This window comes from Oncorhynchus keta, chromosome 2, assembly GCF_023373465.1.
Source record: "Oncorhynchus keta strain PuntledgeMale-10-30-2019 chromosome 2, Oket_V2, whole genome shotgun sequence".
Lineage (NCBI taxonomy): Eukaryota > Metazoa > Chordata > Actinopteri > Salmoniformes > Salmonidae > Oncorhynchus > Oncorhynchus keta.
In genome coordinates, this window is record NC_068422.1 from 59,743,868 (window position 1) to 59,771,673 (window position 27,806).

General features: G+C 41.9%; 3 protein-coding genes across 36 annotated transcripts in view; 1 reads left to right on the forward strand and 2 right to left on the reverse strand.

Annotated features, from left to right (window-relative positions):
* The window catches only part of LOC118357589 (CUGBP Elav-like family member 1), a 41,062-nt gene extending 37,269 nt beyond the window's left edge, over positions 1-3,793 (reverse strand). For 10 of the 33 annotated variants that reach the window (XM_052479546.1, XM_052479696.1, XM_052479692.1 and 7 more), the window contains exons 1-2: positions 2,040-2,220; positions 472-516 (exon numbers count right to left, since the gene is read on the reverse strand). The gene's annotated coding sequence lies outside the window, so the exon portion shown is untranslated. Of the gene's footprint in view, positions 1-471; positions 517-2,039; positions 2,222-3,430 lie in introns of those variants that run through there. The other 23 variants (XM_052479626.1, XM_052479602.1, XM_052479590.1 and 20 more) reach the window with 5 other exon arrangements.
* A 2,312-nt stretch (positions 3,794-6,105) lies between these two features.
* LOC118357766 (NADH dehydrogenase [ubiquinone] iron-sulfur protein 3, mitochondrial-like) lies at positions 6,106-12,564 on the forward strand. Of its 2 annotated transcripts, none has more exons than XM_035735125.2 (7): positions 6,106-6,241; positions 9,697-9,753; positions 9,998-10,095; positions 10,544-10,693; positions 10,909-11,034; positions 11,829-11,948; positions 12,273-12,564. In XM_035735125.2, the coding sequence occupies exons 1-7, from the start codon at positions 6,187-6,189 to the stop codon at positions 12,432-12,434; spliced, it is 768 nt and encodes a 255-aa protein (XP_035591018.1). In that variant the 5' UTR covers positions 6,106-6,186; the 3' UTR covers positions 12,435-12,564. The 2 variants fall into 2 exon arrangements, with proteins under 2 accessions (XP_035591018.1, XP_035591019.1); XM_035735126.1 differs by lacking the exon at positions 6,106-6,241 and adding an exon at positions 6,369-6,386.
* A 1,860-nt stretch (positions 12,565-14,424) lies between these two features.
* On the reverse strand, positions 14,425-26,274 carry LOC118357755 (complement C1q tumor necrosis factor-related protein 4-like). The gene is made up of 2 exons (XM_035735119.2): positions 26,093-26,274; positions 14,425-16,563 (listed from the first exon to the last, which is right to left on the reverse strand). Exon 2 carries the CDS (start codon positions 16,556-16,558, stop codon positions 15,470-15,472), a length of 1,089 nt encoding a protein of 362 aa, XP_035591012.1. The 5' UTR covers positions 16,559-16,563; positions 26,093-26,274; the 3' UTR covers positions 14,425-15,469.
* Between the last annotated feature and the right edge of the window lie 1,532 nt (positions 26,275-27,806).

Consider the following 27,806-nt stretch of genomic DNA (forward strand, 5'->3'; position numbering starts at 1 on the left):
AAAGTATAGTAAATGTAAAATGCACATACAATCAAAAGTGTAATGTTTGGATTCAGTCTTGTGTCAGATGAACTGTTGTGTCCTCACCTTTGGTCTGATAATGTCCCCATGATCTCCAAAGTTCTCTCATGTATTTGCTTTTTATATTTCTTCTGTTAGAAACATTTCAATTTGGCCATAAGAAGGCTACGACAGGTAATCATGTTTAGAACCGCTCGTGCCTTTTCTGCCCATATGATGAAAATGAATCTCTGGCCATGACTTAAATAGCCTACTTGCCCTGCGTCAAGGCATTGAAATAGCCATATTGTTTCAGTGACCCAATAGGCTAGTACTACAACTCTCTGAAAACCATTTTAAGCCAGCTGAGACCATTACTTAAAATATCTTTATGAGGATGTAGTCTGCCTCTATCTAAGTAGTAGATGACAGAGAGAAGATTGGCTGAGAATGACTAGCCTGATGACTTACCCTGGGTTTGCTTGTCACGGAGGTAATGGTTCTTCCCGCTTTATCCTGTTAACAAATAGACATATAATGACCAAATCTACGTGACTGACATAACAGCCATTGATTCTCACTTTTGGCATTTTAAGCAATAAGACAAGAGTCAGAGCTGATTATTTGCCTCAGGTCTAAACCTGCTGACATACATAGTCAAGTTGTCCAGTTTGGAGGACTCCATGGCATCTCAACTGCATTGAATAACTAACACAACCCACCTTCAACTTGTCATGCATACCGCCGCCACCACCCCCATCCAGTGCAGCACATTACCAGTGCTGTATGTCACATTGCAATGCACCAGACAGTGACATGAAGACTGAATTATTTGTATGCAATCTATTTCTGTAAATGGCAATACTTCAAAACATTACTTACGTTGCATATTGCATGCATAATGAAAATGTAATGTGAGCTTATGACCACTGGTCTGTTTGACCAAACTCAATCTCATAAAATGAGTCATTACTACAAACGAACTTGTAGAGAACCAGTTATCATCCATTATCAATTCTTTAGACACATAACATCTGCGATAGATAGCTACATTCTTATGTATGAAAACGCTAGATTTGAAAACAGGGAACATTGTATATGGACACCGCGTACTGTAGGCGTGTGACTCACGAGTGCACTACAGAGAGAATCATCGAAGTCACACTTATGAAGTGTGTCAGAATAATTTGTTTTGGGTTGTCTTGGTATCTAACAATAATAATTACTATACATTGGAAACGTACATAGTTGCTCTGAAGAACACTTAGCACACAAGCCTCAAACACTGTTTTTGAACTGCCACTGTTGCAACGCACTCGTATGTGGCCTGAGAACAGACGAGAGAAGTAGACTGACCTCACCCCTCATTTAGCTAGTTAACGAACGTTACTAGCTATTCTAGTAATTGATGCAAGGGTTGTACAAATTTGAAATGTTCAACAGTTACTTCAGAATATCGTCTCGATTCAACATCTAGAAATTAATTGTGAAACTGTTAGCCAGCCTATTTATTAAGACATTTTTGTTCTAACGGTAGGCGAGCAGAAATAAATATATGCTTTGCTTGTTTACTTCAAGTGCATTGAGCATCAAATCCAATATATTACCAGATTTGGTAGCTAACACTAGTTATGTGAAACAGCAAGTGCTGTAGTGTGGGAGGCTAACTTAACGTTAACTGTTTAGAACTAGGCTCGGTGGTACTAGTAACGTTAGCTTGTTGATAAGCACACTGACAGGCTATTTCAGTATTATGTTAGCTAAATGCAAACATTATCAAAAGAAGAACCATGCGTGTTTGGAACGTATTCGCTAGCAGTTGGTATTTATTGTTGGATAAGAATGGTTCCATTTAGCAAATAGATAGCTAACTTTCTGGAAAGCAGTTTAATTAATGACGCATGTTGTTTGTGACCCTCTTTGCTAAGCCAGCTGACAGATCCATAAACAAGCCAAATGTGCGCCGCTATCTGTCATTGGATAACACATTTGATAGCTAGATAAACTCTGGCAAATAATTTTACTTCAACCCTACTTACCTGTGTGATGTCTTAACTTTAAATGCGACTACCTATGTGTTCAGCCAACACAGTGTGTTATCTGTATTTGCTAAGTGTATGTTTGGTGGCTTATTATTTCGATTATTTTCTTCACCAGCTCACTTTTAGACTTGTACTTCTAGCTTGCAAAATGGCGGTCTTTCCTGCATTTACCACCAGACTCTCTGAAACAGGGGATTGGGGGTGTGACCGTTGATTATGTTTTTTTTATTGAAGTAAATGTTGGACCAAACAACGTTAGCAAAATATTTGTTGTAAGCTTTTTCTAAATGTGCGTTATATTTAACACCTTTCCTTGCGTTTTCGAGTCGCCTTTAGACCCATTGTGACATTTAGAATAACAAGTATCCCCTCTGTCACAACATGGTACGTTCTAGATTCTTTCTCATGGGAGGATGTAATGTAGTCATTCTGTTATTTTGTAGCTCAATGGTCAGCTGCAATTTTTTTGCATTGCCGTTCAACTTATGTTGATCAATTTGTTTTGATGTAAGTTGCCTCTTCTCCAGGTGCAAGGGGAATGTTCAGCAGCATTTTAAACTACTGACTTCTGAGAAGTCGGTTGTACAACACTGTCTGCATCTGAAGCAATTACACAGATGTTCATGTTTCTCAGCTGATACGTTCGCAGGTTTTGACAGCTGGCTGATCCTGCCCCAGTATATGGTTATAAAGATGTTGATGATGGGTATGCCATGTCTCCTCTCCAAGGCTCTGGAAGCTCCGATGCATACTAGACAGCTCTGCAAGCGTTATAATGTCAAAATACGTTCGTTACTCACAAAATAGAAATGTACACGCAATCGAAAGAGTTCATATTCACTCACATCCCAAGGATCCCAGATAGCAGTAACCTTACTGCTATGCGCAAGTCGGAAGTCTACGACAGACAGCTCAATACATTGGAGGAGCCCAATAGTGATTTTTTCCCCGTTGCTTGTAAAATATTTGTGTATCCTTTTTTGGAAGTACATACCGGGGGTCACGGGAGTAAATTAAGCTAGTTGCTCAGCGAACCCCCACATTTGTTAAATACCGAACGTATTTTTACATAACTTGCAGAGCTGTCTTAATGAGTTTGAATATGAGCTTCGTGTTAGAGAGGAGACACTCGTCGCTGACATGTCTAAAGCACAGATACAGGGCAATTAGCCTGTTAGGTTGAATAGTAACCTCTGGAATAACACGTTTTCCTACCAGTCATGTAGATGTTATTGGTTTGGGCTATGCATCTATCTCAGATTTGGAATTTGCTTCAACATTGGTACTGACTACGCTGTAAGTGTGAACATGTCTGGCGCGTTAGAAAGTATAACGTTACTGTTTTAAATTATTTAACCAGGCCATTATTTAACCAAGTTATTACTTACTTATTTACAATGACAGCCTAGCCCGGACAGTTGTGCGCTGCCCTATGGGACTTCCAATCACGGCCAGATGTGATTACAGCCTGAATTCGAACCAGTGACGCCTCTTGCACTAATGCGTGCCTTAGACCGCTGTGCCACTCGGGTATCCAGTAGACCCAAAGCATAAAGAGAAGCCCTGCCTTTCAAATCAATGACTAAGGAAGCAGTGATGCCATTTTAGCAATTGTGTTGCTAGATTTAGCTACTTTTCAGACTACCTAGCAACAAATTTAGCTAATTTAAAAAATGTATTTGGAACTTTTAGCTACTTTTGAAAAGTGACTCAAACGCTAAAATGCACGCATTTTCCCACTAAATTACAAACAAACAAAAAAATTGTCCCACACTCAGTCACAACACACGTGCCTGGCTGCAAATGTGCATTGTGAGTGACGTCAGCAGCAGGCCAGCAACAATTTCAGTAAATTGCAAATCACTGTTTGCTGACTGCAGTAGCAGTGGTACGGGTTCGACGAGCCAAACCCAACGAAAATAGTTGGTAACGAATGTTTGATCTCGAACATAACTTACAACATCAATCAACATGTCTCAATCAAAATTGTACAGAAAATAGTGGGAGTATGTACGTGAACAAATGTAAAATAACATTTTTTTTGCCGAGTTGGCCAGTCAATTTGAGTAACGTTATTGCGTATTCTACGTAATGACGCAGTTTTTCACGCAGTTTTTCACGCAATTTAGCAACTTTTAGCAACATTCCATCCTACCGCTAGCAATTTAACCTGAAAATGAAGTGGCAACACTGTAAGGAATTACCTAGCCGATTAATTTCGGTTATGTGAACTCCAGTCTAGTCTACTACTTTTAGCTGGTATACACTCGCTACTGATTTTCTAATGGAGAAAAATACATTTACATCAACATTATTTTCTACTTCCAGCTGGTGCAGATGTAACGGTGTATTTCAGTTGTTCAATTCCCGCATAAAATGGGTATTATTCCACCTCCTGGTTGACTATTGTGTTTACATTGTCTAATACACTTTGTAATAAAGGTATGGGATTATGAGTGGTACAGAGCTCTATGGAGAGTTGCTGTGGGTGAGTTGAAAGGTACCCGTATAGAAATTACATCAGCAATGTATGTTATTAGTAACAAATGTTGGTGTGGCGTGTGTTAGGGTTGTGTCAATTCGAATATGGTAGCGGGTTTAAAATGCATTAATCCTAAATCCTTACACGTGAAATAAACCACTCTTTATGTCATATGCCGAATCTTAGTTTGCCATGTAGGTTTTTTGCTAACAGTTAGCTAAAGTTCCCTCTGAAGTTGGTAGCTAACTTGAAAATGCATATTCTTTAGGAGTGCTATTTGTATCCCGTCGACTACTCATCATGCAGACATACTGTGTGTGTACCATGAGTGCAGGTAATTTATGACAAATGTATAAAGAATGTTTTGTTCATTTATGAGCACCAGCTAGTGTAACAGTATAATTTTAAACCGGCCCCTCACCCATACCCGGGCGCGAACCAGGGACCTTCTGCACACATCAACAAGAGTCACCCTCGAAGCGTCGTTACCCATCGCTCCACAAAGGCCGCGGCCCTTGCAGAGCAGGTCTCAGAGCAAGTGACGTAACCGATTGAAACGCTATTTAGCGCACACCGCTAACTAAGCTAGCCGTTTCACATCCGTTACACTAGCAGCGTTTTTGCCTGGGTTTGTTAGTTTACGAAAATATGGTACATTCTAGGTGTATTGTATTTCTTCGCCACAAGACTGTGACGCTGAGTGATTTTTCGGGTTCATTTGATATATTGTTGAATACTTAGGTGGATGATAGTTTGTTCTGATGTGAATATGAGATTATTAACATGTAAAGTGTTGGTCCCATTTAAAGATCACAGAAATGTTCCATATACACAGCTTATTTCTCTACAATTGTGTGCACAAATTTGTTTTCATCCTTGTTAGTGAGCATTTCTCCTTTGCCAAGATAATTCTTCCACCTGACAGTTGTGGCATATGAAGAAACTGACTAAACAGTGTGATCATTACACAGGTGCACCTTATGCTGGGGAAAAAGAACACTTTAAAATGTGCAGTTTTGTCACAACACAATGCCACAGATGTCTCAAGTTGAGGGAGTATGCAATTGGCATGCTGACTGACTCCAGGAATGTCCAACAGCCGTGGCAAGAGAATTTTATGTTAATTTCTCTACCATAAACCACCTCCAGTTTAGAGAATTCGGAAGTACCCGCTACTGGCCTCACAACAGCAGAGCACGTGTAACCACGCCAGCCCTGGATATCAGTCTCTTATTAACATTCCACAAGGAGTTGAATGTACCTGAACAGAGACCGACAACCAGGCTAGTATATATTTTGGATACAAATTAGTATAGCAACAGATAGCTCTTGGTGAGATCTATCCCATGTGAAATTACCTGTCCGAAATGTGTATTACAAGTAAGTGGTAAAACAAAGACCATCAACCGTTGATTCTACCGCATCACTTCATCTCTAAATGTCGGTTATGCAAAAACTTTTAACAAAGATTTATATAACTAAAGCAAGATAGACCACAGCCTGTCGTTTACAACGTGGGCAGAAAAGGCAATGATGGCAGAGCCCAGCGAGATCCTATTGGCTCATCTGCATATTTCCCCCAGGGAACACCTACTCTAAAATGCGGATGTGCAATAAAAATAAAAAAACAGAAGAAGAAAATTGAATACGTCATTGAAAAACATGGCGGCATCGTTAGTGCGTTTTGTTCGCGGAGGTTTTAGCAGGACTTTGAATCGTGAGTACATTTCAAGTGTTAACTGTGCACTAACATGCTGTCATAATGTTTAGGTCATCTGCGTGATAACGTACTTATATTGTTGTTAAGATCGCGCTGTAGTCGACCGATTCTCACTTGACCTTCCCATCAAATTGGCTAGCAGGTCAGTGGTGATGTTCCAGGTCGGCATTTTAGTTGTCACACTGCGCATCTAGAAGCTTGCTAAACGCAAGTAAGATTTTGGTTATATGCTCAGTACGATTGAAACAGACGATGTCTGGAACGCACATTGTAATGGCAGTTATAATCTGACTCTAACAGGCATGTATGCCTTTTTATACCTTTGTATATATAGCGTATGTGGACACCTTCAAATTTGTGGATTCGGCAATTTCGGCCAGAACCTTTGCTGACAGGTGTATGAAATCGAGCACATAGCCATGAAATCTCCGTAGACAAACATTGGCAGTAGAATGGCCATACTGAAGAGCTCAGTGACTTAACGTGGCACTATTGTCAGTTCTTCAAATGTCTGCCCTGCTAGCGCTGACAGTCAGTGCTGTTATTGTGATGTGGAAACGTCTAGGAGCAACAACGGCTCAGCCGGGAAGTGGCAGGCCACACAAGCTCACAGAACTGGACCACCGAGTGTTTTGGTGTGTAAAAATCGTCTGTCCTCGGTTGCAACGCTCACTACCGAGTTCTAAACTGCCACTGGAGGCAATGTCAGCACAATAACTGAGCTTCATGAAATGGGTTTTCCATGGTCGAGCAGCCACACACAAGCCACAATGTGCAACACCAAGCGTTGGCTGAAGTGGTGTAAAGTTCACTGCCATTGGACTCTGGAGCTGTGGAAACATGTTTTTTGGAGTGCTGAATCACGTTTTACCATCTGGCAGTCTAACAGATGAATCTGGGTTTGGCGGATACAAGGAGAACACTACCTCCCCGACTGCATATTGCCAACTGTAAAGGTCGGTGGAGGAGGAATAATGGTCTGGGGCTGTTCTTCTTGGTTCGGGCTAGGACCCTTCGTTCCAGTGAAGGGAAATCTTAACGCTACAGCATACAATGACATTCTAGATGATTCAGTGCTTCCAACTTTGTGGCAACAGATTGGGGAAGGCCCTTTCCTATTTCAGGATGACAATGCCCCTGTGCACAAAGTGAGGTCTATACAGAAATAGTTTGTCGAGATTGGTGTGGAAGAACTTGACTGGCCTGCACAGAGCCTTGACCTCAACTCTATTGAACACCTTTGGGATGAATTGGAACGCCGACTGCAACATCAGTGCCCAACCTCACTAATGCTCTTGTGGCTGAATGGAAGCATGTCCTCGCAGCAATGTTCCAACATCTAGTATAATGCCTTCCCAGAAGAGTGGAGGCTGTTATAGCAGCAAAGGGGGGACCAACTCCATATTAATGCCCATGATTTTGGAACGAAGTGTACGACGAGCAGGTGTCCACATACTGTGGACATGACCAAAAGTATGCAGAAATCAGCTGGTCTTGACAATCTGGACTCTCTATTTCTGAAACTATTCGCCGCCATTGTCGCAACCCCTATTACCAGCCTGTTAACGATATCTTTCATATCGTCTGAGATCCACAAGGATTGGAAAGCTGCCGTAGTCATCCCCCTCTTCAAAGGGGGAGACACCCTGGACCCAAACTGTTACAGACCTATATCCATCCTGCCCTGCCTATCTAAGGTCTTCGAAAGCCTAGTCAACAAACAGATCACTGACCATCTCGAATCCCACCGTACCTTCTCCGCTGTGCAATCTGGTTTCCGAGCTGGTCACGGGTGCACCTCAGCCACGCTCAAGGTACTAAACGATATCATAACCGCCATCGATAAAAGACTGTACTGTACAGCCATCTTCATTGACCTGGCCAAGGCTTTAGATTATGTCAATCGCCATATTCTTATCGGCAGACTCAGTAGCCTCGTTTTTTCTAATGACTGCCTTGCCTGGTTCACCAACTACTTTGCAGACAGAGTTCAGTGTGCCACAGGGTTCAATTCTCGGGCCAACTCTTTTCTCTGTATATATCAATGATGTTGCTCTTGCTGCGGGCGATTCCCTGATCCACCTCTACGCAGACGACACCATTCTGTATATTTCTGGCCCTTCCTTGGACACTGTGCTATCTAACCTCCAAACAAGCTTCAATGCCATACAGCACTCCTTCCGTGGCCTCCAACTGCTCTTAAACGCTAGTAACACCAAATGCATGCTTTTCAACCGATCGCTGCCTGCACCCGCATGCCCGACTAGCATCACCACACTGGATGGTTCCGACCTTGAATATGTGGACACCTATAAGTACCTAGGTGTCTGGCTAGACTGCAAACTCTCCTTCCAGACCCATATCAAACATCTCCAATCGAAAATCAAATCAAGAGTCGGCTTTCTATTCCGCAACAAAGCCTCCTTCACTCACGCTGCCAAGCTTACCCTAGGAAAACTGACTATCCTAGCTATCCTCGACTTCGGCGATGTCATCTACAAAATCGCTTCCAACACTCTACTCAGCAAACTGGATGCAGTTTATCACAGTGCCATCCGTTTTGTTACTAAAGCACCTTATACCACCCACCACTGCGACCTGTATGCTCTAGTCGGCTGGTCCTCGCTACATATTCGTCGCTATACCCACTGGCTCCAGGTCATCTACAGGTCCATGCTAGGTAAAGCTCCGCCTTATCTCAGTTCACTGGTCAGGATGGCAACACCCACCCGTAGCACGCGCTCCAGCAGGTGTATCTCACTGACCATCCCTAAAGCCAACACCTTTCCTTCCAGTTCTCTGCTGCCTGTGACTGGAACGAATAGCAAAAATCGCTAAAGTTGGAGACTTTTATCTCCCTCACCAATTTCAAACATCTGCTATCTGAGCAGCTAACCGATCGCTGCAGCTGTACATAGTCCATCGGTAAATAGCCCACCCAATTTACCTACCTCTTCCCCATACTGTTTTTATTTATTTACCTTTCTGCTCTTTTGCACACCAGTATCTCTACCTGCACATGTCCATTTGATCATTTATCACTCGTGTTAATCTGCTAAATTGTAATTATTCGCCTACCTCCTCATGCCTTTTGCACACAATGTATATAGACTATTTTTTTCCCACTGTGTTATTGACTTGTTAATTGTTTACTCCATGTGACTTTGTTGTTGTCTGTTCACACTGCTATGCTTTATCTTAGTCAGGTCGCAGGTGTAAATGAGAACTTGTTCTCAACTAGCCTACCTGGTGAAATAAATAAATAAATGTCATTAGCTAGCTATATCCTTGTTATGTGGCCATAACTGAGTCAAGTAACGTAAAAGTGTTAGTCACTTAGCCGCTAGTTAGCGAGCAGTCAACTAGCTCAAAGGAGAGGACCATGCTGGTAATCCAACCTGTTTTAACATTAGCTAGCCATATGTAATGTTATTTTATGTCATATGTTACAGTTGCCAATCAAAGCCCATGTCTCTTGCAAGCGAGATCTGAGGCTACTGAAACAAAACGTGAGTATACCAGTGTCTAATAGAATTCACCCAGGCTGTGGCATTTGTCTTTATGGTGTATATTGCAGATAATCATCATCATCAGTATGTTGAACCCGCAAAGTCCTAGTCCATCCCCAATGTAGTATAATTATCTAACCATTTAGTTTGATCTTTGCGACACTGAATACATTTATTGTTGCACTCAATCATCTATTGTATCGCCTCTTCTTTTATTTGAATCTATGTGCCCATCTCTATGTAGCCACTGTCAGACCCAAGGATGCGATCACCCATAACCAACTTGCAGCTTTTGGAGAATATGTGGCTGAAATGCTTCCTAAGTATGTGCAGCAAGTCCAGGTAAGATAATGTAATTGCAGCAACTGTAATGAACACGGTCAGCTTTAAGACGAAGACATCCACACAATCATACAATGTTGAGCAACCATCAAGGGAAACTATACTGTAAATCCTAAATGCATATGGTGCGTCTAAAACATAGGGAACATAAACATAAGGTTTACAAAGGAGCCCGCACTTGGGAATTAAGCTGGCAACCGGTAGGTTGCTGGTATCAAATCCTAGATGCCATTGTGCCCTTGAGCAAGGCACTTAACCCGCCACAACAGGTCCCCGGGCACTCAGTGTGGCAGCCTCCCCACACCTCTCCCAAACTTTAGTGGTTAAATATTACACCTCCAAAATGTATCTTAATTTACCTTCTTAGGAAGCTTGATATTTTGTATAGCTAATTGAATGTCATTTTGAAGCCATATGAACGTCACAAGGATGCATGTTATATCTTCAGGTGACGTGTTACAATGAGTTGGAGGTGATGATCCATCCTGACGGGGTCATCCCTGTGTTGACCTTTCTGAGAGACCACAGCAACGCTCAGTTCCGTAACATGATTGACCTTACCGCAGTGGACATACCCACCCGCCAGAATCGCTTTGAGGTACTATTCCATCCATACCCCCAGCCTATTGTTCCAATAGTATACCTCTCTCTTCATGACAGTCCTATTTTTGCAGTTATAAACATGTGTTCTGACACAAACGTATCCATAGCTGACATAAGTAAGAATTTAACCAGGTTGTTTAGACAAACTCTGATCTATTCAGTTTTTTATTTTTTTTTATGCCTAATTCTGTTTTCTTTGATGGTGAATAGATTGTGTACAACCTGCTCTCCCTGCGCTACAACTCCCGGATCCGTTTGAAGACCTACACCGACGAGCTCACCCCAGTAGACTCCTCTGTGTCTGTCCACAACGCAGCCAACTGGTACGAGAGGGAGGTAAGTCTGACAGCTACATCGTAAGAATGCTTTGCTTGAAGGGTTCAAAGATTTTTTTGTGTTGGCAGCTCAGGATTTATATTTTGCCTGCCAAAGGCAAATGCTCATGAAAGGATAGGTTTTTAAAACTAGCAGTAATTTACCAAAGTTACTGGAATCTTCGGTAATTAACAGGTACTCTATTGTAACTTTGGTCAGTTATACTCTAATACATTTTTTTTCATATAGTATACCTTTTTTATCTGTTCATATTCTCCATGAGTTTTTAGTGGAGGCCATATGGTTCAAGAGAAAATATCTAATTATTGAAAGAGAATCTAATCAACAATGGCATTATTTAAATTAACTCTGCAACTTTTTCAACAATTGACATTTTTCACAACTGCCAGCAGTTTGGCGCCAATATATTTATAACAAATACATATTGACATAGTAAAATAAGTGTGTGGGGGGGGAATATCATGGATATTTCATACTGAAACCCATATATTAAACAACAGTGATATTCACTAAGATGGTTTATATTTAGGATAATGTTTTACAGCTTTGTCATTCAATTTTCTATCTTAACATATGTTTTGATTATTTTACATGGTATAACGCCACACATGGGGCCAGATATAACTCCAAACACCTGGATTATCTGAAGTACCCAAAAAGGCCACTAGATGTCATTAAAAACAACTTGAATGTTACCAAAATTCTGGTAGTTCACTGGGAAACTTAGAACGTTTTTGTAAATATACCCTCCCTTTCCAACACTATGAAAGGATATGTTTTGTGCTTGTCGTTAGGTGTGGGACATGTATGGAGTTTTCTTCGCCAACCACCCTGACCTGAGGCGTATTCTGACAGATTATGGGTTTGAGGGGCATCCATTTAGGAAGGACTTCCCATTGTCTGGATTTGTGGAGGTAAGGTCAGATGTGAATGCTGAGAAATGTCCCATGTATTTTACATACATTAAAGGCAGAATTATGATCTAATCCTATCCTAAGATCGGTACATGTGACTTCACATTACCACAGGAGGTTGGTGGCACCTTAATTGGGGAGGACGTGCTCGTTGTAATGACTGAATGAGTAGAATGGTATGAAATGCATCAAATATATGGTTTCCATGTGTTGGATGCCATTTCCATTTGCTCTGTTCCAGCCATTATTATGAGCTGTCCTCTCATCATCAACCTCCACTGGTATCTACCATATTATTCATTCTGTCCATCTGGTTCATCTCAGGTGCGTTATGACGATGAGGTGAAGCGTGTGGTGGCAGAACCTGTGGAGCTCTCACAGGAGTTTCGGAAGTTTGACCTGAACAGCCCATGGGAGGTGTTCCCAGCCCACCGTGAGGACAAGGCACCTGAGCTGCCAGCTGGGGATAAGCCAGCTGACAAGTAACCATCTACCCCAGAGATAAAATGCCCACACATATATATATATATATAATGACTGTACTGTTGATGGACCCATGTCCCGCTTGAGCCCACTAAAGTATTTATGTAAATAAAAACAAAAGGTAAACATTTTATTTGTTTGTCTTTATTTATTCATTAGTTGGATGTGCTGTGTAGAGATTACGTTTTGACTGTATGTTTAAACTCTAGTAGAAACAGACCTTACCTGCCATACCATAGCAGACCAAAAGAGGGCACTGTGTGCATGTTAAAGCAGTTTGAATATTGTTGAGGTTTAATGTCTCACGAGTCGATTAGCATCATGTTGATATAAGCTCTCCCTATGGGCATGTTCAAGTTCACTGACACGGATGTGCCTTCTACCAATAAGAATACAGAAAAATATACATTAACTTTTATTTATTCTGCTTCACATGTTCCAAAGCATCCATTGTATAACAAGTATTTTTAACATCTCAAGGAGCCAACAAGAAGCAGACGACTAACACATGGGTTGAATGTACCCAGGGCAAAATTTTATGCAGTTCACAATCATTCCTTTGCAAGGACAAAGATATAAGCACAGGTCACCAATGTACCACTTACAATAAAGTTATTTCCAACAAAAACAGTTACGGATAGAATTACAGTCTCATTACAAAGAAGATCTTCAAAGCTGTTAGATGATTATTATCCATGACAGCATGCATGAAATTATTAGTCAAAATATTCTCCAAGACTCCATTCCCAATATCATAATCCCTGTTATCTCTCTGGAAATTGATCTCACTGAGCTCTAAGAAATAATATTTTTTGTGGGTTTCTTACGCTCTCAAAAGTTGTCATGCTAGTGTATTTAATTTAAAACTTTTTTATTTTACCCCTTTTTCTCCCCAATTTCATGGTATCCAATTGTTTAGTAGCTACTATCTTGTCTCATCGCTACAACTCCCGTACGGGCTCGGGGGAGACTAGGGTTGAAAGTCATGCGTCCTCCATGACTTTCATGACACAACCCAACCAAGCCGCACTGCTTCTTAACACAGTGCGCATCCAACCCGGAAGCCAGCCGCACCAATGTGTCGGAGGAAACACCGTGCACCTGGCAACCTTGGTTAGCGCACACTGCGCCCGGCCTGCCACAGGAGTCGCTGGTGCGCGATGAGACAAGGACATCCCTACTGGCAAAGCCCTCCCTAACCCGGACGACGCTAGGCCAATTGTATATAATTAAAGCGGTTATACAAATTTGATCCACTCAACTCGATGACTATTTCCTACTGCAGTCCATGCACATAATGATTGAAATCAGAACTACAAAGCAAATGCTAAACTACAATTTTTTCCCATGCAAATTGAAAAATTATACATCCGTTTCATTTTTTAAAATTCGCTGTATTGAAAAAGTCATTCCACCCTCAGGGTACAAAAGTTGCCACGATTAGTGACACTTGGGCATTCGGGAGTCAAGAGTGTGACGAAGGATGTGCTCCAAAAGTAGGTTGTGTGAGGGCAGCACTGCAGGAGTGAGTATATGCCTGACACCGCAATCACAGGCAGGTAAGTATTTTTCTCCATGAATCTTGTTCTGGAGGCAGCTCTGCTGAGTGGTCACTAGCTGGCACAGCCACAAAGTCATAACATCTGATTTTAAACAACCTTAACTACATTGCTAACCCTAATGCCTAACCTTAAATTAAGACCATAAATGACATTTTGACTGCAGCTAGAGGAAATGGCTCAGTTCTGCCTCCAGGGCAAGATTCATGACAAAAATCAACCTGCTATTCGCATAGTAGATGACCATTAATAGGGGGACTAACTATTACTGAAATAGTCTCTCATTATTCAGTAAGTGTCACATTGTGTTTATTCCTTTTGATAAGATGCTAATTCAAACTAATAAGGGAACACTACCCAGAGATGGTGTACATAACCCAATATTCCCACACAACTCAGGATATGACCCAGATGAAGACACAGGAGGCGGATAGTACAGTTCTCATAATATTTATTATACAAGGGGGCAGGTAGAGGTCAGTAATCCAGGGCAGAGTCAATGAGGTACAGAACGGCAGGCAGGGTCAGAGCAGTCAGAACCGGGAAGACTAGAAAACAGCGACTCAAACAGGGAAAAACACACTGACAAGACTAACTGGCAACAGACAAACAGAGAACACTTGTATAAATACACAGGGGATAATGGGGACAAATGGGAGAGACCTGGTGGGGGGAGGGGGGGGGAGACAAGCATAAAACAGGTGAAACAGATCAGGGTGTGACATGGAGAATCAAAATACAGTATTTGCTGGAGAGTAAAATTAACATTATAATTGGACTATATGCTATTTTTTATATGTTGTTTAAATGACCTCTCAAACAGACTGTAATTTGCTGAAGCCTGGCACAATTTTAAGAGCATTTTTCTCTCTCGGGGTGTGTGAATTAAACCGGCACGTTTATCATAAGGGATGATATAGGCAATTCAATTTTCTCCACAGCGGTCACCAGCTGAGGAAATAAATTAAACTCTGCTAAGTTAGAAATCCAATTATGAGCCTGGTGCCCCGAGGTCCAAAACTAGCAGATTTCAAGCTACAACAAGGATGAGTATGGTGCCTGTATTGGTCCAATGGACAGCCCTGCACTGTAACAGGACATTTATTCTAAGTGTTGGTCATGGTTTTTGGTTCAAAATGCCATTTTATTTCATTGTGATCCGACACTGGCCTTATCAGAAACTCACTCTAAAATGAAGGAAAAATACTAAATGTGACACAAAACAAGTGTCCCCATTATTTGACAATGCCTTTCAAGACATTGATAAAAAATCCAGATAAGTATTAACTGAGACATCATATCCTGAAAATAGCAAAAATGCTAGTATGTAGTAACATCTTCATTAATTCAAGACTGCAAGTTGGAGTTTGACAAAGTAAACCCATTGAAAGAATTAGCTGGACATAGAATAATTGAGTGTAGTAGGTCCACAGCCAACTGTGTTCTTGACACTGTCCCTTATGGCTTCCGGCTCTGCTGTTACTGCTGATTGGTGGCTAGTTTTTGTATTTCTGGATAGACCAGGAAGCCAGTGAAGGTTATATACTTGGCATGGTTGCTGTATGCTCCAAAGCCATCGCGCTGGTGGCTATAAAGCCAGACGATATCCCCACGGCGCAGAGACAGCATCAGACTTTGGCTCTGCAGAGCCTTCTCAGTGTCACTGTCATCGTAGATCATGGCCTGCACCTCCAGGTGGTTCTTCATCAGCTTGATTGACAGGGTTTTGTGGGGAAGCTTGCCAGCATTGAAGGAGAAGAAGTAGGCTCCTGGAATACGGCAGGTGAATACACCTTCGGTGACGTTAAAGTCAGCGCCGATGTTGACAAAGTCTGTGTCAAAGGAGATAGGACGGTGTTCTGTGAAGCCCTGGTCCACCCCTACGATGCTCTGAGTGCGGCCAACGGAGAAGGCTGACCTCTGGTCCTCCTCTTTATCCTCTACCTCCTCTCTCTTCTCTACGTTGTCCCTTTCTCCCAGCCCATCCTGGTCTGTTAGGGTGTGGTCATTGGCATTCGCCTCGTTTCCATACATGGGAGTTGAGTCCTCGTGCTTGCGGTTTTGGAAGGTGTAGGTGTCAGGGTAGATTAGGTAGCCGTTAAAGGTGGTGTAGTGACCTGTGTTGCTGTAGATGGCATAGCGGGGATCACCGTGAAGGCGGAGCCAGACTGTGTCACCAAAGTCCAGCTGCAGCATGGCGCTTTGGCTCTGCACCTTACGCTCCTCTCCCGCATTCTCATCATACACAATTGCCTGCACCTCATTCCTGTTCTTCATTAGCATGACTGACAGGTCACGACTGGGGAACTTCCCCACTGTGAAGGAGAAGTAGTATGCTCCGGGGATGCGGCAGCGGAACATGCCTGCCTTTGGATCAAAGTCCCCACCGATGTTAACATACTCCTTGTCAAAGGTCACCACCATCTTTGGTCCACCCTCCATGCTGCTGGTGCGTGCCACTGAAAAGGCAGAACGCAGTTCTGCATCCTCGGGCAGGCGAGCGAAGGCCCACGTGCAGGTTACCTGACACATCAGGCCAATCAGGAGACGGCTAGTTGGTGTAGTCATCTTTCCTGTTGGGAAAAAGGTTGGCCTAGTTAATTAAACAACAAAGTCAGGTGCTTAATCTCAATATAATACACAACAGAGATACCATAGCAGACCAAAAGAGAGCACTGTGTGGATGGTAAAAAGCAGTTCCGTAGCAGTGTGATACCATGGTGCAGGTTGTGTATGAATTGACTGTAAGTCAACAATCGAATAGCTCAAGGCTTTGCCAGCTCATTTGAGAAGTAAAATCAGAAACAAGTGAGATTGTTATTAGTGATTCAATACCACCTGGATCCATAGAGGATTGAATCTTCTCTGAGACACTTGCTTTGAAAATATGTTTATCCCAAAACGGAAGCATCATTAATACGTTCCTAATTAGCATTTAATTTCACCTGGCTAATGAAGGAACAAAAAGAGAGACAATAATATTTGCCCTCCGCTGGCCGAGGTGCCAAACCAACTGGAGAAAACACACCTTCATCTTCACCCAAAGTCATACATTTACTCAACATCAATTATATCATGACTTAATTCTCTCCTGTCTCATCACTACAGTATATTGATCCCAATATCTTTGTAAATGTGATAGTGCTTTGACAAAGGGGCTTGCTTTGAAACACGCCAGCGATCAACATCACTGAAAGGAATGAAGCTGCTGTCCCGAACCTTATTTTATAATTGCATCTTTATAAATGTTTTAACATTCTTTATGTGCAAGTTATTATAGTCAGTGAGCATTATTATGTCCACCATTTAAAAGCTTGATCCAAAATACAAAGTCACACTAATCGGACTATTTCTTTTTTATTGAGGGTAAAAAAAAAAAAAAGTCTGGTCTACTAGGTCCTGTCATCTGTCAAATGTCTGTGTGTGTTGCAGTAAATATTGATTTTAGGATCAATGCAGGCAGATTTCGATATCATACAGTAATTTCCTAGTTCGGCTACTAAAGTTCAAAACATCTATTTGTCGAATGAGATCTTCTCTTCCTGCCTGTGTAGTCATCACTAAAGCCGTAACAGAAGTGGACCTGTCAGAAGGAGTTTCAGACAATGTCTTAAATTTACTTTATCGACATACAGTAGGTTATTCCATGGGGAGTCTTATCATTTCAAACAGAAAAGAAGGAATTAAACAGAAAAACATGAGATCCCATGGGATTGATGAGACTATTTATAAACAGCACTTGGACTGACATGAACACACTTGAAGGGGTTGGTGAACGAGATTTGCGTCTTGGCGGTGTGATTCGACGTGGGTGTTATGTTTGCTATATCGTACTCTAGCAGGTATTGCTGCTTGTCCTTCTCGAGTCACGGTCGCAAGAGTTCGCCCTCAAAAATAGCCCGAATTAAATCTAAAATAAATCTCTAATTAATTTGGACGTTTGTTTTTTCCCCCAACTTTCTCACTGTCTATTCCCGGAGTGTCCGTCTGGCAGAGTTTCATAGCAAATCATGTTATACAACAGGTCGCGGCAGAACACAAGATGCTTGCGAATTGGTATGAATTTTGGAATATTGACAAGTAGTCGGGATGTGTGCGCAACGTATCAATTCTTATTGTGACTGAAACAGTGGTAGAATCAATGAACACTATCAAACACATTAGCAAGTGGCCACTCGATAAAGATCTTATCAGCCAATTGTGTTCTTTCAACACAACATTGGTGACGTGTTATCTTATGTAAACAAGTTGGGGCGCTGAGTGATGTTGGCAGGTCTGTCTCACTGTCTGTAGGTTCTGCCGTGCAATTGGATCGAGCACAATCACTGCAGCTGTTTCTCCGTGCTTGACAATTCTCCCTAGGCGTTTACCATCCGCTGTTAGTGGCATGATCGAAATCACCCCTGAAGTATCCAATGGAACTAGGAATGCGGTACAAAGGCAATCCTCCCGGTTTGTTCTGGAGAAGTTCCCAACGCTGTGTAATTAGACGCGGTGGCGAACCACAATATCCATTCATCCAATTACATGCGTTAACCCTTTACTGACTAGAGACGAGTCTCCAGCTCACAGTGATAATTATGGTCAGGCCATGTGAATAAAACCTTTTTCATTATAACAGCTGTTGCAAATCTCAGTTTTGGAAGATACTGACTTTATGATAAACGTATATTATTTACACATTGTAGTACATTTGTACACTGACTAAAATTGATGCAACATTTTCAACTAGATACATGTTTTTCTTTTGGGGGGGGTTCAGCTGCTCTTTAAGTACTGTGAGGCTATCTGCGAACGATAGTTCTAGTATTGTATGACAGCAGCCTCAAGGATTTGCTGCATTCTGCACTTGACTAGCATGCTGCAAAGAGGTTGCTCATTTCTTCATGGTTGATGCAGAGAGACATGTTGAAACCTGCTCCATGAACGCAGCATCCCTGTTTCCATCCAAAGATGAATCCATCGCTTGTGAATAAATGTAAATGGAAAGGTGACTGAGGGCTGAGTCTTGCCCTCACAGTGAATGTGACATTCTCTGTGTAGATATTCATCACATCTTCAATTACATTGGAGGCATTTACAATTATGTTTTTCTATTCAACAGAATACATAATCACTTCTATTTTGAATGCTGATAGCTTTGTAATGATTTAATATTTTGAAATCTATTTTGAGTGTTTGCATGTCTTTTTAGGGACACTGTGCAATAACCAGGGGCTATGAGAGTCCAAAATAAGTTAGAATGAGCAGCATTTCCTCATGTTAATTCTGTTGGTGAAAAGCATTCCACCACGCTGAGCCATCTGCTAGAGGTGATAACAAACAAATGCTCAGAAATGAATAAGTCCCATTGGTGGCCAAATAGTCTCATCCCTGGAGTGTCGATGGATCCATAAATGGGCCTAGGTTGTCGAATGTTAATTTAGATAAAAGCAATAGTAGACTCTCAGTTAAGGGATATTACTTAAATGTAAATATTAGCCTATCGTACGTTTGCAATGATATTAATACGTTTCTGGCAGTATATTCTCGTAGTATACTCAAATAAAATGTCACATAATATATAACAAATATAATATGCTATATGTGCAACATACAGGGCATTCGCAAAGTATTCACCCTTCACCCCTTTACTTATTCCACATTTTCTTACGTTAAAGCCTTATTCTAAAATGTATTAAATTATAGTTTTTTTCCTCATCAATCTACACACAATACCCCATAACGACAAAGCAAAAACAGGTTTTTAGAATTTTTTTCAAATGTATTAAAAATAAACACACACCTTATTTACATTAGTATTCAGACTCTGATATGAGACTCAAAATTGAGTTCAGGTGCATCCTGTTTCCATTAATCATCCTTGAGACGTTTCTACAACTTGATTGGAGTCCACCTGGGGTAAATTCAATTGATTGGACATGATTTGGAAAGGCACACACCTGTCTATATAAGGTCCCACAGTTGACAGTGCACGTCAGAGCAAGAACCAAGTCATGAGGGTAAAGGAATTGTCCATAGAGCGCTGAGACAGGATTGTGTTGAGGCACAGATCTGGGGAATGGTACAAAAACATTTCTGCAGCATTAAAGGTTCCCAAGAACACAGTGGCCTCCATCATTCTTAAATGGAATACATTTGGAACCACCAAGGCTCTTCCAAGAGCTGGCTGCCCATCCTAACTGAGCAATTGGGGGAGAAGGGCTTTGGTCAGGGAGATGACCAAGAACCCGATGGTCACTCTGACAGAGCTCCAGAGTTTCTCTGTGGAGATGGGAGAAACTTCCAGAATGACACCAATCTTTGCAGCATTCCACCAATTAGGCCTTTATGATAGACTGGCCAGACGGAAGCCACTCCTCATTAAACGGTACATTACAACCCACTTGGAGTTCGACAAAAGGCACCTAAAGACTCTTAAACCATGAGAAACAATATTCTCTGATTCTCAAGATTCTCTTCACTGACATTTTCAACCTCTCCCTGTCCGAGTCTGTAATACCAAAATGTTTTAAAGCAGACCACCACAGTGCCTGTGTCCAAGAACACTAAGGTAACCTACCTAAATGACTACCGACCCGTAGCACTCACGTCTGTAGCCATGAAGTGCTTTGAAAGGCTGGTCATGGCTCACATCAACACCATTGTTCCAGAAACCCTAGACCCACTCCAATTTGTATACCGCCCCAACAGATCCACAGATGATGCATCTCTATTGCACTCCACTCTGCCCTTTCCCACCTGGACAGAAGGAACACCTATGTGAGAATGCAATTCACTGACTACAACATTCAAAGCTCATCAATAAGCTAAGGACCCTGGGACTAAACACCTCCATCTGCAACTGGATCCATGTGGTAACGGTAGAGAACAACACATCCGCCACACTGATCCTCAACACATGGGCCCCTCAAGGGTGTGTGCTCAGTCCCCTCCTGTACTCCCTGTTCACTCATGACTGCATGGCCAAGCACGACTTCAACACCATCATTAAGTTTGCCGATGACACAACAGTGGTAGGCCTGATCACCGACAACGACGAGGCAGCCTATAGGGAGGTCAGAGACCTGGCCTTGTGGTGCCAGGACAACAACCTCTCCCTCAATGTGATCAAGACAAAGGAGATGATTGTGGACTACAGGAAAAAGAGGACTGAGCACACCCCCATTCTCATCGACTGGGCTGCAGTGGAGCAGGTGGAGCAGGTTGAGAGCTTGAAGTTCCTTGGTGTTCAAATCACCAACAAATTAACATGGTCCAAGCACACTAAGACAGTCTTGAAGAGGGCACGACAAAACCTATTCCACCTCAGGAGACTGAAAAGATTTTTCCTCAGATCCTCAAAACGTTCTACAACTACATCGTTGTGGTTACATCACTGTCTGGTATGGCAACTGCTCAGGCCTCCGACCGCAAGGCACTACAGAGGGTAGTGCAAATGGCCCAGTACATTACTGGGGCTAAGCTCCTTGCCATCCAGGACCTCTATACCAGGCGGTGTCAGAGGAAGACCCTAAAAATTGTCAAAGAATCCAGCCACCCTAGTCATAGACTGTTCTCTCTGCTACCGCATGGTAAGCGGTACCAGAGCGCCAAGTCTAGGTCCAAGAGGCTTCTAAACAGCTTCCACACCCAAGTCATAAGACTCCTGAACACCTAATCAAACTATTTGCACCCCCGCCTCTTTTACACTGCTGCTACTCTCTGTTGTTATCATCTATGCATTGTCACTTTAATTACTCTACCAACATGTACATATTACCTCAACTAACCGGTGCCCCAACACATTGACTCTGTACCAGTACCCCCTGTATATAGTCTCACTATTGTTATTTTACTGCTGCTCTTTAATTACTTGTTACTTTTATTTCTTATTCTTGTCGGTATTTATTTATATATATTTTTTAACTGCATTGTTGGTTAGGGGCTCGTTAGTAAGCATTTCACTGCAAGGTCTACCTGTTGTATTCAGGGAATGTGACTAATACAATTTGATTTGATGAAACCAAGACTAAACACTTCGGCCTGAATGCCAAGCATCACGTCTGGAGGAAACCTGGCACCATCCTTATTCTAATACTAATCAGGATTGAGGGATAGATGAATGAAGCAAAGTACAGGGAAATCCTTGATGAAGTCCTGAGCGCTCTGGAGCAGGTTCTCAGACTGGGGGGCGAAGGTTCACCTTCCAACAGGATAATGACACTAAGCACACAGCCAAGATAACGCAGGAGTGGCTTCGGGAGAACGCTTTGTCTGCTGAATCTTTTAAACAGGATGACAAAAACCTCGACATTTGGCATTGACCCACAAAAACATGTAATCAAGCACAAACTCATTGTCACAAGCACATGACCGTGGCAATAGCACCGCTGTCAAGGGAATACATCAACAGTGTTTATCATTATGCCCTGATAATTAGGTTTTTCAATAACCCAGCATAACCACCTCTTAAAAAGAACCTAAAAGTAACAGCCACCCAGGAGTTGTTTATGGAGGATTATGTTCATCAGACATCATGTTGCTACAGCATATTTCAGGTTCATTTTATATGATACACACGGTTCAAATGAAATAGGCACACAGAAACACAGTGGAATCATATCCATATTCAAACTTTGACCAAAATCTATATTTGTTTATTGCGTTCTCATTTTTTTGTTGGTCTTTTTTCAAATATGAGAAGTGGCTTCTCTTATTTATTCCTATTTTTATTGTATGCTTCTTATTATATTTCCACTTACAGGATACACTACACAGAGGATAATACTCTATGTCCCACTTGTGAAAATCAACAGAGAAAAAAAAACAAGTTAAAAGCCTACATTTTCATAGTAACTAAAACTAGACCTACGTGTGAAATGTGTTTTTACGCGTTCAAAGAACATCATTGCCACATCATTGCTAAAGGTGATGAGAGGCAATCTCAATGAGCGAGCCACTCAATCTCTCTCATAGGCATAAATTGGTGAAATAGCCCCCTCTCTCCCATATGATCAGCCTCTGAATATAACCTGCTCAATCCTAATTCCAGCATAATAGCATCCCTCTGTCAGCTAGCAGTGGTAATTCATGTAAATCATACATGACAATGAGGTGTACCGCCACTATGCCATAGTTACAACCCTGTAGGCACCAGACATATTTCTGATACCATAACTTTTGTCATCCTATCATTGATCTATGAAAAACAGTTCATTTGCTTAGTTGGTGCATTTATCAATGGAAGATGTGCGTACATTTCATGTTATTGTAAATTTAAGATAAGGTTATGTGTTGACTGTAGTTTTTCCTCTCAATAAACCCACCAACCTTCTCTGCATTTCCAAAACGTACATTTCTGCTTAGCATCACCTACTTCTGCTGTCACGCCCAGATCTGTTTCACCTGTTCCTGTGATGGTCTCCACCCCCTCCAGGTGTCGCTTATTTCCCCCAGCGTATTTATCCCTGTGTTTCCTGTCTCTCTGTGCCAGTTCGTCTTGTATGTTCGTCAAGTCAACCAGTGTCTTTTTCCCGTACCCCTTTTTCCTATTCTCTTTTTGATAGTCTTCCCGGTTTAGAACCCTGTCTGACTCTGGACTGCTTTCCCACCTGCCTGATCATCCGGTCTGCCCTGACCTTGATTCTGCCTCCCCTTCGGTACCTTTTGAACTATTTTGCCTGTCCACGACCATTCTCTTGCCTTATTGGATTAATAAATATGGTAAAACTCCAACCATCTGCCTCCTGTGTCTGCATCCGGGTCTCGCCTTGTGCCATGATATCTGCTTTGAATACGGATGGTTTTTATCATCTTTGCACCACTGACATTGGGGATCAGATGGATATGTTCTTTGACAGCGCAGGGCGACTGACCAATGGTTAAAGACAATTTTAGTACATCGACCCCTGAGTGTGGATGGATATTAAAATGCAGACTTCAGTCAGAGGACCCTGGTATCTGAGATCACACGACGGGTCCCTGCCGCTTCTGTCCCTCTTATTAGTCACATCCTCGCCAGATGTCATCTCACTGCTCAAGTGGAGCCTTTTAACATGAGGCATGGATCTGTCACCATCTGGGGTCATTGGCTCAAATGAGAGAAAAGGGGGAGGAGAGAGAGAACCAGCAACAGGGGGAAAGGAGAGCAAAGATCTTTTTCAAATGTCAGGCTTGAGAAGTAATCTGTATCTGTGAAACTATTTGATGTTTTGCGCATACCACCATGATTAAAAAACAGAGAGGAAAAGCTCTCCCTGGACTGGCCCTTGATGCACAGTTCCATCATTTATAATGCGACAGCAGTAATGACTCAGGAGTACACAGGCACAGTCCATTAACAGCGAAGCACGGTTTGTGTTCGGTCTACACCCTACCAACAGGAGCAAGACACCTGGTGAGAATCTCACATATTGATTGTGTGAAGAGAAGAGGCTCACTGAGCAGTTGACTTGACAGCTCCCCAAACGGGTCCATAGTTGGACTGGATTCAAATGGGTCTCAAGATTTAAAGGGCTGAGGAAGACTCGCAGCAAAGAGTATCAAACACAGACACTGTTTGGGGACTGAAGGGACCTCTACACAACAACCACTGCCCATGGGACAATGTATGGGCAGTGGTTGTTGGTGGAAAAAGTACCCAATTGTCATGCTTGAGTAAAAGTAAAGATATCTTAATATTAAAATGACTCAAGTAAAAGTGAAAGTCACCCAGTAAAATCATACTTTAGTAAAAGTCTAAAAGTATTTGGTTTTAAATATACTTAAGCATCAAAAGTATGAATAATTTTACATTCCTTATATTAAGCAAACCAGACGGTGCCATTTTCTTGTTTTTTTTAAATTCACGGCTAGCCAGGGGCACACTAACACGCAGACATAATTTACAAACTTTAGGATGTGTTTAGTGAGTCCGCCAGATCAGAGGCAGTAGGGATGACCAGGGATTATTGATAAGTGTGTAAATTAGACCATTTTCCTGTCCTGCTAAGCATTCAAAATGTAACGAGTACTTTTGGGGGTCAGGGAAAATGTATGGTGTAAAAAGTACTTTTATTTTCTTTTGGAATGCAGTGAAGCAAAAGTTGTCAAAAATATAAATACTAAAAAAGGGAAATGCTTATGTTCCTAGTTCCTATCAATCAATGCAGTAAATTATGCACAATTATCCTTCCAGATCCCTCTGTCCTACAGTATCATAAACCTCTGCAGTGTTGCGCTCGAACATTTAAAAATTAGGAAGATTTAATATTAGCAACAAAAAATAAAATACCATAATGACATTGATATTACCTCTGTGTGAAATATCAAACAATATCAAACACTTTGACGTTTAACAGTCTTGTTTTGTATTGTAAACTTATGTGGTTAAAACCAGAGATCTAGATACTTGGCTACATGCGTAGTGGCAACTCTGCCGAATGTGTGTACGACTGAGCCTGTAATCCTCCCACTCACATTTTGAAGAAAGAAAATCAAAACATCAACTCCCTCTGACTAGGACACCTGCCTGACCGAGTTTGCTTTTATGTACCAATTGGAATTGGATAAGATTAAAGCCCCCCTCTGTGTTTAATCATCTCCTTTCTTCTCTATACCTCCCACTGCTGTTGACAGATCAACCTGAACCTGGGATTGGGTGGGAGATGATAGGAGGTGCTCTTTCTTTGTCAGCATTCTCCATGTGCTGTAGATGAATATTCTATATGCTCACGCATCCGCCTACGAGATGTTATTACCTTCTTCTGGTCTATGCATTGGAAACACTCAAATATGAACAAAGGAAGAGACATTGAGAACACAGCAGGAGATGTACATCGGCAGAGAGCATTGTTGCTGGAGTCAACTAATAAACCACAATCTCAAGGCTACAGCAATCCTCTCACCTACCTGAGGTGAAGAGGGGTACATGATAGATAAAATGATACATTCCTATATACTCAGCAGTGTTTGGCACACCGTCCAGATTCCGTATTGATGTTGCTGTAGATCGGTGCGGACAAATAACGCGTGTTGCTTGGACGCAACAAGATTCTAAAATGCACAACGTCTACTTCATGCAAGAGAAAAAAAAGTAACCCCCTCTATACTGCAGTAATCCTTCATTCGAGGTGTCCTTACCTCTGTGTAGTAGACTGTGCTGTAGGAGAGAAATGCTCAAAGTTCTCCAAAAGAGCTTCTGCACCAGGAACTGTCTTTGTGTGTATCAACCTGCTGCTGCTGTCTGGGAGGCTGTGTAAGCAGCACACCCACATATATATACACACTCACTGGAGGATATGGGAGTGATAAAGGGGCTCCTCATCTGATCAGGGAGACTCTGGAACTGCAGAGCGCTCCTCCACTAAGGCATTTTCGGAAGCGGGGGGACACAAGGGGGGGATTGGAAAAGGTGGGGGGTTTTGATGTGATATCTTGGCATGGTCTTCCATGTATCTCAAACAGATCATGTGTTTACAGAATGTGCCTATATTTTCTAATTGGATGTTTGTGAATGTTTGTTTGCGTGTGTGTGTGTGTGTGTGTGTGTGTGTGTGTGTGTGTGTGTGTGTGTGTGTGTGTGTGTGTGTGTGTGTGTGTGTGTGTGTGTGTGTGTGTGTGTGTGTGTGTGTGTGTGTGTGCGTGTGTGAGGGGTACATGCATAGTTGGATGTTTGTGAATGTTTGTTTGCGTGTGTGTGTGTGTGTGTGTGTGTGTGTGTGTGTGTGCGTGCGTGCGTGCGTGCGTGTTCACATGAAAGAGGAGGAGAGAGCCTGTCAGGGTTTAATCACTGAAGGGCTTTGTTATATTGCAACAATGTTGCCAATTTCACACTCATCCACATTGTTATGGTCATTATCCTCATTCTGAGTGGGGAAGAGGGTGGAAGAAGGATAGCATGTAATGCCTTCAATTTGAAATGTATCTAACAATACTTATTTTATATTCTCATTCAAATGTCACATTCTGTTCCTACTGCACATATTTAAATGAGCCATCCTTCAATGTGTAACTTTTCCAGGATTTGGCACACACAGTGTCCCAGCAGCAGGTGCTGCTAATTCAGCACCACGTAGACCTCCATTCGGTTCATGTTTGCAACAAATGACCCATTTTGGCTCAGAACAAACAAGGGGAGAGACGATGCCACCAAAGTTGTCGTTCTCTCACCCTTTGTGATCAGTAGCCCTCCATTCTTCCTCCACTTTCCCGGGTAATCAATAAGACTGGAGTCAATGTAAATGCTGCATGCCTGGTAATGGATGGCACATAGAGAGAGGTTCAGGTTGACATTTGATGGCTGTTTAATAGTCTCTAGTGTGGATTGGTATGTGTTCTGGTTTAAACAGAATCTCATTGAAATATCTTAAAATACTAAAGAGATAAATAATCTCAACAACAACAAAAGCATGGTTATTGTTATTATTATGAATGGGAAATGACATTGACAAGTGGTAGTTCAGGGCAACGTTGACAGTTGACAGGAATGAGCAATCAAGTCGGAGAACAAAATATGGTTATTACAATGTAAAGTGACGTCAAATCAAATGTTTTTGTTCACATACACATGGTTAGCAGATGTTATTGCGAGTGTAGTGAAATGCTTGTGCTTCTAGGTCTGACAGTGAGAGTGGCATTGGCAAGGTGCAATAGATGGTATAAAATACAGTATATACATATGAGATGAGTAACGCAAGATATGTAAACATTATTAAAGTGGCATTATTAAAGTGACTAGTGATCCATTTATTAAAGTGGCCAATGATTTCAAGTCTGTATGTAGGCAGCAGCCTCTCTGTGTTAGGGATGGCTGTTTAACAGTCTGATGGCCTTGAGGTAGAACCTGTTTTTCAGT